The 14844-nt window shown below is 48.5% G+C and overlaps 1 protein-coding gene across 1 annotated transcript in view; it reads left to right on the top strand.

The window, feature by feature from the left end:
- Nucleotides 1-11655: 11655 nt before the first annotated feature.
- Nucleotides 11656-14844, top strand: part of MCCC2 (methylcrotonyl-CoA carboxylase subunit 2) — a 115232-nt gene continuing 112043 nt past the window's right edge. The window contains exon 1 of the mRNA XM_075326965.1: nt 11656-11881. Within this exon, the coding sequence (XP_075183080.1) occupies nt 11750-11881 (132 nt within the window). The 5' untranslated portion in view covers nt 11656-11749. The remainder of the gene's footprint in view (nt 11882-14844) is intronic.

The following is a 14844-nucleotide window of genomic DNA, read 5'->3' as shown; positions in this document are numbered from 1 at the left end:
TGGCAGAAAAACGCACCAAACGCGTGCGTGCATTACTTGTTGTTTTTCTGTGTGGAAAAAGAATTACCATGTCAATTGTTGAGACGTTTCTCTCCAGTCTGCGCTGACTGAATTGATAATACAAGGGGATCTGATACCTTGGATCTAATTTTTATAAACAGGGAGGAAGGCCTGTGAAGACACATACTTCATGATTGTATTTCAGAAAGGCAGATTTTAAGGGACTCCGAAAGAGGATAGGAGAGATGCAATGGCTAGATGTCCATATCCCCAAACCCCAGCACTCTCCAAACAAATATTCATCTCCCCTTCCCTCTTACCTCCCCACCTGTCCTCATCTGCTGACCTGCTCCTAAACCTCAGATCGCTTCTAGTATCGCGCAGACCAGGCCGTCCACTCTCCTTCTCCCACCTGCTCTCCCTTTCTCTACTTCTCCTCACTGCTGGCGACATATCTCCCAATCCTGGACCCCCACAGATGGGACACTCCTCTTTATCACCCCCCTATCGCTCCCCATCTAGTAGTAACTACCGCAACCTCTCCAACATAAAATCCATTCCCCTCTCTGCCACTCCGCAGCCCCCTCTCTCTGGAGGGCTCTGGAATGCCCGTTCCGTCTGTAATAAACTGCACTTCATTCACGACCTCTTTACCTCAAGCAATCTATCCTTTCTGGCCCTCACCGAAACATGGCTGACACCATCCAACACTGCCTCCCCCGCTGCGCTGTGCTATGGCGGCCTCCACTTCACCCACACTCCTCGCCCTGGCAATAGACAGGGTGGAGGAGTGGGCCTCCTCCTTTCTAACAACTGCAGCTTCACCCCAATGCCACCTCTACCCTCCCTTGTCCTGCCTTCCTTTGAAGTGCACTCTGTCCGCATCTATTCTCCCTCCAACCTCCAAGTGGCCGTCATATACAGACCCCCGGGCCCAACCACTGCCTTTATCGACCAGTTCTCTGCCTGGCTTCTACACTTTCTCTCTGCTGACATCCCCACTATCATCATGGGTGACTTCAACATCCCCACTGACACCCGCCAGTCAGCGGTCTCCAAACTCCTCTCCCTCGCTTCATCTTTTGGTCTAACTCAGTTGTCCGCCTCTGCCACCCACAAAGATGGCCACACACTAGACCTTATCTTCACCCGTCTCTGCTCTCTATCTAACCTCACTACCTCCCCTCTCCCCTTATCTGACCACCATCTGCTGACCTTTTCAGCCCTGTCCTCCTCACCTGCCCCCCCTGTCCAGCACGTATCACACCCCCGCAGAAACCTTGCACACATCAACATACACACCCTTTCTGACTCTATCCTACCGCTGTCCTGCATATCTTCACTCCACGACACAAACAGTGCCACCATTTTCTACAACGCCACTCTCACATCAGCTATTGATTCAGTCGCCCCTCTTGTGAACGGCAGAGCAAGACGAATCAATAGACAACCCTGGCACAACAGCCTCACTAAAAAACTACGGCAAGTGTCTAGAGCCGCAGAGCGGCGCTGGAAGAAAACGCACTCCCAGGAAGACTTCACCACATTCAAAAATGCAATTCACACATTTCGCTTGGCCCTTACCTCGGCTAAACAGAATTACTTCAAAAACCTCATATCCTCTTTAACACACAACCCCAAACAGCTATTTAATACTTTTACCTCCCTCCTTCGCCCACCGCTGCCCCCTCCAACCTCCCTCATCTCCGCAGAAGAATTTGCCACATATTTCAAAGAAAAGATCGACCAAACCAGACAAGTCTTTTCTGCTGAACCACCACAACCCCTTCATATAACAGACCACTGCTCCTCCCCCATAAACTTCCTCCCCACCATCACCGAAGGAGAGCTTGCACATCTTCTCTCAAAAGCGCACCTCACTACATGCGCACTTGACCCCATCCCATCCCACCTCCTCCCCAACCTCACCACTATCCTTATTCCAGCCTTATCCCATCTCTTCAACCTATCTCTAACAACTGGTACCTTTCCTTCTGCCTTTAAGCATGCAACAGTCACACCTATCCTAAAGAAACCTTCCCTCGACCCAACCTCTACTACCAGCTATCGACCCATATCGCTACCCCCACTTGCCTCAAAACTCCTGGAACAGCACGTCCATGCTGAACTTTCCTCCCACCTCTCCTCTAACTCTCTCTTTGACAACCTACAGTCCGGCTTCCGTCCACATCACTCCACTGAAACTGCCCTGACTAAAATCACAAATGACTTACTTACCGCCAAAGCTAACAACTACTTCTCTGTACTCCTACTTCTAGACCTATCCTCAGCCTTTGACACTGTTGACCACTCCCTGCTACTACAGATCCTCTCTTCCCTTGGTGTCAGAAACCTCGCCCTCTCTTGGATCTCTTCATACCTCTCCAACCGCACGTTTAGTGTCTCCCATTCCCACACAACCTCTTCATCCCGTTCTCTCTCTGTTGGTGTCCCTCAAGGCTCTGTCCTGGGACCCTTACTTTTTTCTATCTATGAGTTGTCCCAGGCCAAATGTATAAAGTCCCATGGCTTTCAGTACCACCTATATGCCGATGACACTCAGATCTACCTCTCTGGTCCAGATGTCACATCTCTGCTGTCCAGAATCCCAGAGTGCCTATCTGCTATATCTTCCTTCTTCTCCTCTCGCTTCCTAAAGCTCAATGTGGCCAAAACTGAACTGATCATCTTTCCTCCATCTCCCCTGCACTCTCCACCTGATCTATCCATTACAATTAATAACATCACGCTCTCCCCAGCACCCAAAGTTCGGTGCCTCGGAGTGACCTTTGACTCTGCCCTGTCCTTCATACCGCACATCCAATCCCTCACCACCTCCTGCCATTTTCAACTCAAAAATATCTCCAGAATCCGCCCTTTCCTCAATCCCCAATCTACAAAAATGCTAGTGCATGCCCTCAATCTCCCGCATCGACTACTGCAACATCCTCCTCTGTGGTCTCCCTGCTAACACACTCGCCCCTCTCCAGTCCATCCTTAACTCTGCTGCCCGACTGATCCACCTCTCTCCTCAATACCACCCCGCTTCTCCTCACTGCATGTCCCTTCACTGGCTCCCAATCTTCTATCGTATCCAATTCAAACTACTAACCCTGACCTACAAAGCTATCCATAATCTGTCTCCTCCATATATCTCTGAACTAATCTCTCGCTACACTCCAAAACGTAACCTCCGGTCCTCCCAAGATCTCCTTCTCTCCTCCTCTCTCATTCGCTCCTCATGCAACCGACTCCAAGACTTCTCCCGAGCATCCCCAGTCTCCTGGAACTCACTGCCTCAACACGTCAGACTATCTACTACACTTGCAAACTTCAAACGGACCCTGAAAACTCATCTGTTCAGAAATGCCTATAATCTACAATGACCTCACTGCCCCACCACCGTGCGGAGCTGCCGCCGCCCCACCACCGTGCGGAGCTGCCGCCGCCCCACCACCGTGCGGAGCTGCCGCCGCCCCACCTACACCCCACCTACTGTCTCCTCCCCAAAATCCTTTAGGATGTAAGCCCGCAAGGGCAGGGCCCTCTTCCCTCTGTGCTAGTCTGTCCATTGTAACGTGTATATGTATTCTGTATGTAACCCCCTCATGTACAGCACCATGGAATCAATGGTGCTCTATAAATAAACAATAATAATAATAATAAAGAAGGATGGGAAAGTTTGAAAATTGTGATTCCCAAAGCACAATCGTTAACAATCCCTAAGGCCTCTGTCACACGTCCGTGAAAATCACGCATGTTTTTCACGAACGTGTCAAAGGTGCGTATTGCCAACAGTGAGCCGTGTGTATGGCACATGTGTGTTCTCCGTGTGTTATCCGTGATAACACACGGAAAACCGCAACTTCCTGCTCACCTGTCCCTGGGGTCGCTGTCCGTGGTGCTGATCTTCTGTCTCCGGTCCTGCCGACTCCCTGCTGCTTCCGGCCCGCAGTGAAGTGAATAAACAATGAGCATAATGAGCGGCGGTCGGAAGCAAGTGACAGCAGCGGCAGAGACAGGAGGGCTGGAGAAGGTGAGTAAAGTTTTTTTAATTTTTTTCTCAGACACGTCTGTTTTCTCCGGTGCGTGTCACACGGAACACATCCGTGTGGTCCGTTTGCGTTCCGTGTGACACCGGAGAAAAACTGACAAGTCTATGTGTGGATCACACGTGCGCACACATGCTCCACACGGACACACGGTCCGCATGGCTTTGTGTGTGTGCCTGTTACCATAGGGTGCACGTGTGCTCGTGCCGCCGGTACGTGTAAAAACGTCCCAAACACGTACTGGAGGCACGGAAGTGTGTTGCAGGCCTAAGAGGGAAGAATAGAAAGCAATTAAAGAGATGAGGATGGATGAACGAACACAGAATTTAAACACTTGCTAAGGCCTCTTTTACACGTCCTTGAAAATCACGCACGTTTTTCACGGACGTGTCAAAGGTGCATATTGCCCTCGGTGTGCTGTGTGTGTCGCACACGTGTGTTCTCTGTGTGTTATCCGTGATAACACACGGAGAACGGGAATTTTCTACTCACCGGTCCGTGGTGCTGCTCTTCGGTCTCCCGTCCTGCCGACTCCCCGCTGCTACTTCTGCTTCTGGCCGCAGTGAAGTGAATATTCAATTAGCATACTGAGCGGCGGTCAGCAGCAAGTGACAGCAGAGACAGGAGTGCAGGAGATGGTGAGTAAAGGTTTGTTTTTTTTTCTCGCAGATACATGTGTTTTCTCCGGTGCGTGTCACATGGAACACATCCGTGTGGTCCGTTTGTGTTACGTGTGACTCCCGTGATGCCGGAGAAAACGTGGATATGTCTACGTGTGGAGCACACGGGCACACGTATGCTCCACACGTACACACTGTCCATGGCAGAATACACACGTGAACGCACGTGTGCCCGTGTCTCCGGTACGTGAGAAAACTGACCATACACGTACCGGAGGCACGGACGTGGGAAAGAGGCCTAAAAAGGAACAAAGAAATGTTTATCAAATTGAAAGGGGGGCATATCTAAAGAAGAATATCATGCAGTCTGCAGAACCTGCAGGGCACACATCAGATTAGCTAAAAGCAATAATGAATTAAGGCTTGCAAAAGAGGTTAAAAGCAATATAAAAGGATTTTGGGGGTATGTCAAAAGTAAACGATGCTACAGGATTTTTACAGGAAGAAAATGATGAATTGGTAAAAAATGTAGAGAAGACTAAACTTTTAAATTCCTATTTTGCATCTATTTTCTCTCAAAGTAAATGTAACATCATCTGATCTTCACTGTACTATTGAAAGAAGAGAAGAATCCACACTCTCTATAAACAGATAGTGAGGGAATACTTAGCTAACATAAATTAATTCAAGTCTCCAGGTCCAGATGAATTACACCGTAGGGTACTGAATAAGAGAGGAAATTTCTGAGCCACTCTCCATAATCTTTGACAATTCTTGGAGAATAGGAGAAGTCCCAGAAGACTGGAGAAGAGAAAATGATGTCCCCATCTTCAAAAAGGAGAAGATTGACTCTGGAAACAATAGGCCTGTGAGCCTGACTTCTATACCAGGAAAGATCTTTCAACACATTAAACAACATGTATGCAATTACATGGATGAGAATGAAGTGATTAACCAGAGCCAGCATGGGTTTATAACAAATAAGTCATGTCAGACTAACTTAATTTCCTTCTATGACAGAGAATCACTGACTGGGTGGATCAGGGAAATGCAGTATATTTTGACTTCAGCAAAGCAGTTGACAAAGTATCTCATACCATCCTTTTTGGAAAAAATTATCAAGTATGGATTGGTCAAGGCAACTGTTAGGTAGATTCAGAACTGGCATGGTGATTGAACCCAAAAACTGGTTATAAACGGCTGCACATCCAGTTGGAAGAATATCTCAAGTGAGGTTTCACAGTGCTCTGTCCTGGGCCCTGTGTTGTAGAACATCTTTATCAATGATTTAGATGAAGGAATTGAGGGTAAACTGATTAAATTTGCTGCTGACACCTTGCTAGGAGGGATAGCTAATACTATAAAAAAGAGAGAGGATTCAAAAAGATCTAAACAAACTGGAATAGCGGGCAGTAGCAATGGTTTTTAACAGGTAGATATGCAAACTCCTACATCTGGGCAAGAAAAATGAAAAAAAAGCATATACAGAATGGGAGGATTAGGGCTAAGCAACCGCACGTGTGAAAAAGACTTGGGTATACTAATAGATCACAGACCGAACATGAGTCAACAGAGTGATGCAGCAGCAAAAAAGGCAAACAGTGTTCTGGTATATATTAACAGAAGCCTAATCTAGATCACGTGAAGTAATGATTGCATTAGTCTTCCTTAGTCAGACGTCATCTAGAATACTGTGTCCAGTTCTGGGCACTATATTTTAAAAAAAGACATAAAGAAACTGGAGCAAGTTCAGAGAAGAGCAACCAGAATGGTGAACGGTCTACAAACCATGCCCTATTAGGAATGGTTACAGGATCTGGGAATGTTTAGCTTGCAAAAAGAAGAATGACAAGAGACTTAATAGCTATATACAAATATCTCAAGGGCTGTCACACTGTAGAAGGATCAGCACTATTCTCATTTGCACAAGGAAAGACTAGAAGCATTGGGATAAAACTCACTGGAAGGAGACACAGATTAGATGCTGTGTTTTGCCGAAAATAAGCCCTAGCAGAAATTTTCGGCGTAAAGCTTAAATATAAGCCCTGCCCAGAAAATAAGCCCTAGTCGTGGTTCAATAATGAAGTGTACATGCAGCTAAAAAAGTTAAAGGGAACCTGTCAGGTGCAATATGCACCCAGACCCACAAGCAGTTTTGGGTGCATATTGCTAATCCCTGCTTAACTGTCCCTGTATACACTAGCATAGATAAAGGGATCTTTAGAAAAAGTATTTCTAAAGCTCTTTTATCATATGCTAGTCCTAAGGGTGTTATATCCCCCAAATAGCCGCCCTCTTAGCATGTTAGTACGCTCACAGGGACATACTAACATGCTATTCAATGCAGCATCATCAGTGGTGCCAAGCATGTGCAGTAGACCTGTCTGAAGCTGGGACGCGTACACCCGGCTTTCTACTGTGCATGACCGGAAGTGAATGGCATTCAGAAGCGCGAACACAGATACGCGCATCACTGCTGGTGATGCTAAATTGAAAAGCATGTTAGTATGCCCCTGTGGGCGTGCTAACATGCTAAGAGGGCGGCTAGTTGGGGGATATAACGCCCTTGGGACTAGTCCCCGCGCTCATTAGCATAAAATAAAATCTTTAGAAATATGTTTTCTAAAGATCTCTTTATCTATGCTAGTGTATACAGGGACGGTTAGGCAGGGATTAGCAATATGCACTCAGAACTGCTCGTGGTTTTGGGTGCATATTGCACCTGACAGGTTCCCTTTAAAGAATACTACAGGACACTTCATTATAGAAAGCAGACACCTCCAAAAGAGAGGGGAAAGAAGACCCTGCAGTGGAACACACACACACACACACACACACACACACATACACATACACATACACACACATCCAGGGATTCCGATTGCTTCTGGCCAGCAGAGGAACATGGAACGCAGTGCAGTGCAGTGTGAAGATCTGTGGTGGAATGAATCAATGCATTCTGTCGCAGGTCCTCTATGCGTTCCACTGCACTGCGTCCCTGAATCCTCTGCCGGCCGGATGCTATGTGCGGATCTGGTCTATGTGGGTGTCGGCCATAAGCCGGGGAGGACGGCATGCAGCATACCTGCTGAAAGCGCCCACTGAAGACTACAGGAGTACTTGGGAGCCACGCAGATGCCCGGGGTCTGGTAAGTATGATTCTCCTGGGAAGGGGGAATCTGCTTTTTTGGGTGTGGGTAAAGTTTCCCCCAACCGTGTTTCCCTGGGAATAAGCCCTGCCCCTACAATAAGCCCTAGTGCATTTTTGGGGCAAAAAATATATATATAAGACAGTGTCTTATTTTTGGGGAAACACTGTATTAGAAAACACTTTTTCACAGTGAGCATGATCAATGAGTGGAACAGGCTACAAGAGGTAGCGAATTGCCCTCCAATGGAAATCTTCAAAAAGACACAGGACAGACATCTGTGTGGGATGATGTCCAGTAATGAATCCTGCTGTGAGTAGATGACCGGGAAGGTCTCTTCCAACTCTACCATTCTCTGCTTCTATGACGCAGAAAAAGTGCTATACACATCTAAAAAAGTCACTGTACAATAATGATTTTGTGTGGGTTTTTGTATAGGGACGTTTTTTAGGCAGAAAAGAATCGCATAAAAAAAACCGTGTGTGAAGACCTGAGCAGAGAAAAATGGAGAAAGTTTTCCATAACAGCAAATTAGATTCAGCCTCACAGTTTTTTTTGGTTCAGGTGAGAAATGTAAGCGGCAATTTAATTGGTTACTATGGACCTGTCTACAGTAGTTTCCATCAATAATAGCCAATCAGATTTAGGGCTCATTCAGAAGACCATTCCGTCTGTCCTGTTTAGTTCCTGTTTTTTTACGGACCTACTGACAGGACCATCTTTTCAATGTCTTTTGTGTAGGATCGGATGGTATACGGTAGCACTTCCATGTGCATCCGATCCTACAAAAAAAAAAACACATCGGATGCCGTATGTCCGCTCCGTTATTATGGAACTGTAATACTTATTCTATGTTCTGAGGATTTCGATAGCGTAGGGCAATGACAATCAGAGACGAGTTCCGGGTACAAGATGTTTTATAGTATGCAACCACGGTAGATACAGAACAACACAGCAACACAATAACACATGCAATACTTTCCGGAATCGACGCGGAGGGAATTCCCGGGACCACGCACCGGACTCCCCCAGGGAGACCACCAGAGCGAACCCCTATACAGGGACTGTCTGGCAATCTACCCCGGAAGGCCTAAGTGCGCAGCAGCCGGGATAAGGAGCAAGCGGTAAAGTCAATGAGTGTCCATACGGGAAATGTTTGTCCAGAATGGTTACGAACCAATAGAGAACCAGGCGGAGTGCTGACCGAAGATGGTAAACAGAATCCGGGCACAGCCTTGAAGAGCCGGGTACAGTCCAGAGTCAATCGGTAGGTAGTCTTTTAGGGGAATCCAGAGGCAATCAGGAATAAGCAGCAACACAGCAGGAGCACACAGCAGGCAGTATACTCAGGCACTGGACTGGACTTAGAGGCGGCCTTTTAAGCAGCTGGACAGGAAGTAGGGCAACAGAACGGTAACCTCCATGTTAACCGAGGGCAAGGGCAATCAAAAGAGAACTGGAAAACCTGGAAACCTGACAGGAACATGTCCTATTCTGTTCTGTAATAACGGACCGTGACTCAATACAAGTCAATGGGTCCGCAAAATCCCCGGAAGCAACACGGAAGCACTTCTGTGTGACATCAGTCGGGTGCCCGTGCAGTCAGTGTCCCGCTCCCACACCAGCCTCGTAGCTGCTTACACTGCAGTGTGTCGGCATCTGCCCGCACTGCAGGGTCAGCAGCTGCGGGATGACGAGTGCCGACATTAGAGGTTATCAAAGTTCATTACCTGCTATGATGAAGTCTGCTGCACTCCTGATGACAGCGCTTGTCACTGACTTCTTTGCCCGCAGCGTACTCACATCATGCCTCGTGAGCGGCCCGAGACTGTGACTAGCGATGATGTCACAGAATCAGACGAGACTTCGCTTGTGCACGCGGCGGACAATGGATGTCAGTGACGAGCGCTGATGTCAGGAATGTAGCGGACTTCATTACCGCAGGTAATGTACCTCGCTAACCTCCTGAAGTCAGCGCTCCTCTTCCCCTGCAGTGACCTGGGCTGACCTATTGATGTTAGCTCAGGACACTGCATTGCTCTCTGTCAGTGGGGAACATTCTGTTCTTAATTGACTGGGACAGTGACTATGGTATGGATCGTCGTGGGACCCCCTTATTGGATTATGCTGGAATCGGATTTGTTTTTTCTTTCCAATAAATCGGTGAAGGAGGGAATGTGTTGGGGAGTGTTTTTTTTCAACTAAAAATTTGTTTGTCATGTATTTTTTTTTGTATTACTGACTGAGTTAGTGATGTTGGTTATCTGATAGATGCCGTGACATTACACAGCTGGTATCAACCCCATATATTACCCTGTTTGCCACCGCACCAGGGCATTCGGGATGAGCCAGGTAAAGTCCTGGGACTGTAACATCTAATGGATGCGGCAATTCTGGGCGGCTGCTGGCTGATATTTTTAGGCTGCGGGGATCCCAATAGCGTGGTCCTCCCCAGTCTGAGAATACCAGCCCTCAGCTGTGTAACTTCATCTTGGCTGGTATCAAAATTGGGGGGAGGGGGGGGGATTGTGTGCTGTTTTGTTTTAATTAATCTATTTATTGTACTGTACAATATAGTCTCGCCCACCGGGGGCTATGATTGGTTGCAGTGAGACAGCTGTCACTCAGCGTGGGGGTGCGTCTGACTGTAACCAATCACAAACGGGGGAGGAGGAGTGAATATGTATGAGCCTAATGAGCGGCTGCGGGAGCAGTGTGAGCCTTCCCAGTGATCGGTGAGTATGTAGCGCTTGCTTCTACCCCTTTGCGCCAGATTCTGTTACCCATAGACTTTATATGGGGACCAGCATTTGACCAGATACCCTGCACTGCATGTAACTCTCCTGTTTTATTTTTGCGGTCCACAAAAAAAGACGGGAGTCACACAGATGTCACACGGACCGTATACGGAATGGGTGCAGTTGTCACAAGACTCAGGCTAAGTTCACACTTCAGTTGTTTTCAATCCGTCAGGTCCGTCAGCAACGGATCAGTTGTTTTTTAGATGTCAACTGATGCAACTGATGTGTTTTTCACAGGATTCCTTTCACAGGAATCCTGTGAAAAAACGGATCAGTTGCGTCCGTTACATCCGCTGTGCGTCCGTTTTTTGACGGATCAGTCATGATCCGTTTGTGTTTGGGACAGCCCAGTGGGCGTGCCAAGCATGCTGGGCATGCTCAGTAGAGCATGACGGAATCCTGCGCTGGATTCCGTTGTAAGACGGATTACGACGGAATCCAGCACCATAGACATGCATTACAAGCTTGACGGATGGCGACGGATTCCTGCGCGGCGCGTTAATTTTGACGGCCCGAAAAACGTTACATTCTGCGTTGCTCCCTGCTCGGCGGTCAGTCAAAAACGACGGACCGCGACGCAGCGGATGCAACGCAGGGTCATCAGTCGCAATCCGTCACTAATAGAAGTCTATGGGGAAATACAGGATTCCTGCAAAATATTTTGCAGGATTCCGTAATTCCTCAAGGCTACGGATTGTGACTGATGCAAAACACAGGATGTGTGAACTTAGCCTCACACGGATACATCCGTGGAAAAACAGGACCGGTTTTTGAGGACCGCAAAAACAGAACGGTTGTGTGAATGAGCCTTACATTTTCACTTTCTCATACTGGGTCAGGAATGAAAGGAGAGATCTTATTGGTTGCTTCTGGTATTATATAAAAGGCGCCCGTGCACCTGTACATCAGTGCCGTCCTGTGTGCGCCCTGGACCGAGAACACGGAGGCGGCAGGGGGCGAGGCTAGGCCGGTGTGGTTGGCGCTGGCAGTGGGTGTGTGCTGCGCTCCGGCCAGTCACATGGCGGCATGTCATGTGGGGGGGAGTGGCGTCCTCTGTGAGCACTGGCCCGGTCAGGGAGCGCAGGCCGGGGCTGTATGGTGGTGCCGGTCCCGTGTGACCCGCGTACATGCTGCACGCAATGTGGCCCCGGTGGGCTCTCCTGAGAGGCCGCTCCATGGGCTCTCTCCGGCGTCTCTACCACGGAGACAAGGTGGCCACGGTCGGCTCCAGGCCAGACTGCAGCTCCCCGGCTTACCAGGTAGGCCTGTCACTGGGTCAGGGTCACTCCGACTAACGGCACCCTTAATATACCGGGCAAGGGACAACGGTCAGACCATGGGCGGCCTGTGGGACTACAACTCCCAGCATGTCAGCTGTGTGCCTGCAGGGGGTGTGTACAGATCCCTGGTGTCCCCATGCCTCAGCTCTGTGGGGTATAATGTATATACACATAGGAGTGTGTGTGTATGTATATATGTGTGTCCTTGCCTATACACATAGGTCTGGGGACGCCCTCTGTTTTAATCATTGATGCCCTTGGTAGAGGCATAGACGGGTTGGGGTACAGGCACACCGCCATATGCAGGATCCATCAGTGACAATTTCTGGGGACCCCACCTTCTGATGATCTGTGGCTGGAGACCCCACTGAGCAGAGCCGCTTTGTCTCCCGGGGTGAGCGGCACTGTGATTGCGGCTTTGTCATCCAGTAGCTGCTGCTGGTGTCTCTGGAGCGCAGCAGTAGATGACTGATCTCGATGCTGCGCTCTGCATAGGCAGCACTGGTGACAGGGGGCTGTCACCTTCAGCAATTGAGGTGACATTGAGCTCAATAACAATGAGGTACAGAATCGCGCAGCTGATGACTGTCACTTTTGCTGCTGCTTTCTACATATTTCATAGTATGACCTCTATAAATGTACTTTACTTTAGGCTTCCTTCACGCGTCCGTGTCTCCGGTATGTGTTTGGTCCGTTTTCACACGTACCGGAAACACGGGCACACGTAGACCCATTAAAATCACTGGGTCTGCGCACACGTGCGTGTTTTGCCATGGACCGTGTGCTCCACAAGTAGACATGTCCGTTTTTCTCCGGCAGCACAGGTGTCACACGGACTGCACAGATGTGATTCGTGTGACATGCACTGGAGAAAACACACGTGCCTGTGAAATAAAATGAATTTCTATACTCACCTTCTCCAGCCCTGCTGTCTCTGCTGCTGTCACTTGCTTCTGACCCCCGCTCATTATGCTCATCACATATTCACTGCACCGATGACCGTAAGCAGCAGCAGTGGGAAGTCGGCAGGGCTGGAGACCGTAGCTCAGCACCACGGACAGCAGGGACAGGTGAGCAGAAAGTTCCTGTTCTTTGTGTATTATTGCAAATATCACACGGAGAACACACATGTGCCAAAAACACGCACACTGAGGGCAATGCGCACCTTTTACACATCCGTGAAAAATGTGTGGTTTTCAGATGTGTGAAAGAGGCCTTAGAGGGGGTTGTCCGGGTATAGTTATTCTACAGGATTGGTCATCAATAGCAGATGTGTGGGGTCCGATATCCCCACCGATCTTCTATTTTGCAGTGGAGAGATGTACACGCCTTGGACTGAATTGCTGAGTGCAGCTCCAGTCAGTGCCGCAGCCGCTGCTGTGTATTGGAGAACAGCGCATATTCTTTTGCATAGAAGCTGTGTTGCATTAGTCGGCGTCTGGCGCTATACTTGAATAAAGCAGCTCTGTTCAAAGTGTTTACTTTTCATCCACCACTAAATCCCCCCCACCCAGCTGATCAGTGGGGGCTATAGATAGATCATCGAATGCCTATGCCCAGACAACCAGACTACATACCGTGTTTCCCTGAAAAGAAGACCTAACAGGAGTTTTCTGCAAGGCCTAAATGACACCCCAAAAAAATAAGCCCTAGTGGCGCGCGGTTCAATAATGAAGTGTCCACGCAGCTAAAAAAGTTAATACTGCAGGACACTTCATTATAGACAGCGGATACCCCCAAAAGAGAGCAGAAAGAAGAGAGAAGAACCCGCGATCATACTCACCAGACGCCGGAGTAGTGGAATGCATGAAGGATCTGTGGCGGAACACACACACACACACACACACACACACTCCTCACATCCAGCGATATCGCTTGCTTCTCCATGGCTTAAGGACTTGTGCAGTGGGACTTCCAGGGTCTGCGGGAGGAACACATCATAGAGACAAGAGAGCAGAGAGTTCCCCCTGGCCGGAAGCAAGTGGTATCACTGGATGTGGTGAGTGTGTGCATGTGCGATATGTGATGTGTGAGTGTGTGTGCGCGCATGTGTGATCTGATGTGTGTCTTGGCCAGAAGCAGGGGAGGACGACGTGCAGCATAGGCTACTTTCACACTTGCGTTGGACAACTTCCGTATCATTGCGTTGTGAAACGGATGCGTTGCATATAATGGCACAACGGATGCTACGGATCGTACAAAACAACAGAAAGCTTTTTTTTTTTATTATTTTCTTTTTTTTTTCTTTTTTTGTTTTTCTTCTTTACAGTTTTACCGGCAGCAGACTATTGTGAACGATCAGCTGAGCACTCTCACATGCCGGCGGCCGGTCGCTCAGCTAAGCGCTCTCACATGCCGGCGGCCGGTCGCTCAGCTGAACGTTCGGCCACCGAGAGACAAAATAAAGTTTGTGATTTAAAAAAATAAAAGAGCATGCGCAGTGAAATCCTACGGATTGCGCTGCTCAAAAAAACGTTACATGCTGCGTTTCTTCCGCCCGACGCAGCGTCAAAATAACGACGCTGCGTCATCCAACGGATGCAACGCTGACACTTGCGTTACAGAGCGTTGTCCATACAAGTCTATGGAGAATAGAGCAGTGCGTTAACGGACTGCGCTATTCTCCATAGTGACGGACTCCGCTGAACGCAAGTGTGAAAGTACCCATACCTGCTGGGAGCACCCGCCGAGGATCGCAGAAGGACCTTGGAGCCACACAGATGCCCGGGGTCAGGTAAGTATGACGATCCTGGGAAGGGGAATCTGCATTTTTTTTAAGGGGTAAACTTAACCCAAACCATGTCTCCCCGAAAATAAGACCTAGTACTTTATTTGGGGCACAAAAAATATTAAACGGTGTCTTATTTTCGGGGAAACAGGGTATTATATTAATATTTTCTTTATCGTTCCTTTGGGAGACCCAGACCATGGGTGTTTAGCTT

The sequence above is a fragment of the Anomaloglossus baeobatrachus genome, chromosome 1 (genome assembly GCF_048569485.1).
Source record: "Anomaloglossus baeobatrachus isolate aAnoBae1 chromosome 1, aAnoBae1.hap1, whole genome shotgun sequence".
Classification (NCBI taxonomy): domain Eukaryota; kingdom Metazoa; phylum Chordata; class Amphibia; order Anura; family Aromobatidae; genus Anomaloglossus; species Anomaloglossus baeobatrachus.
Note: the sequence above shows the minus strand (reverse complement) of the source record. Positions and strands in the feature narration are given on the sequence as shown.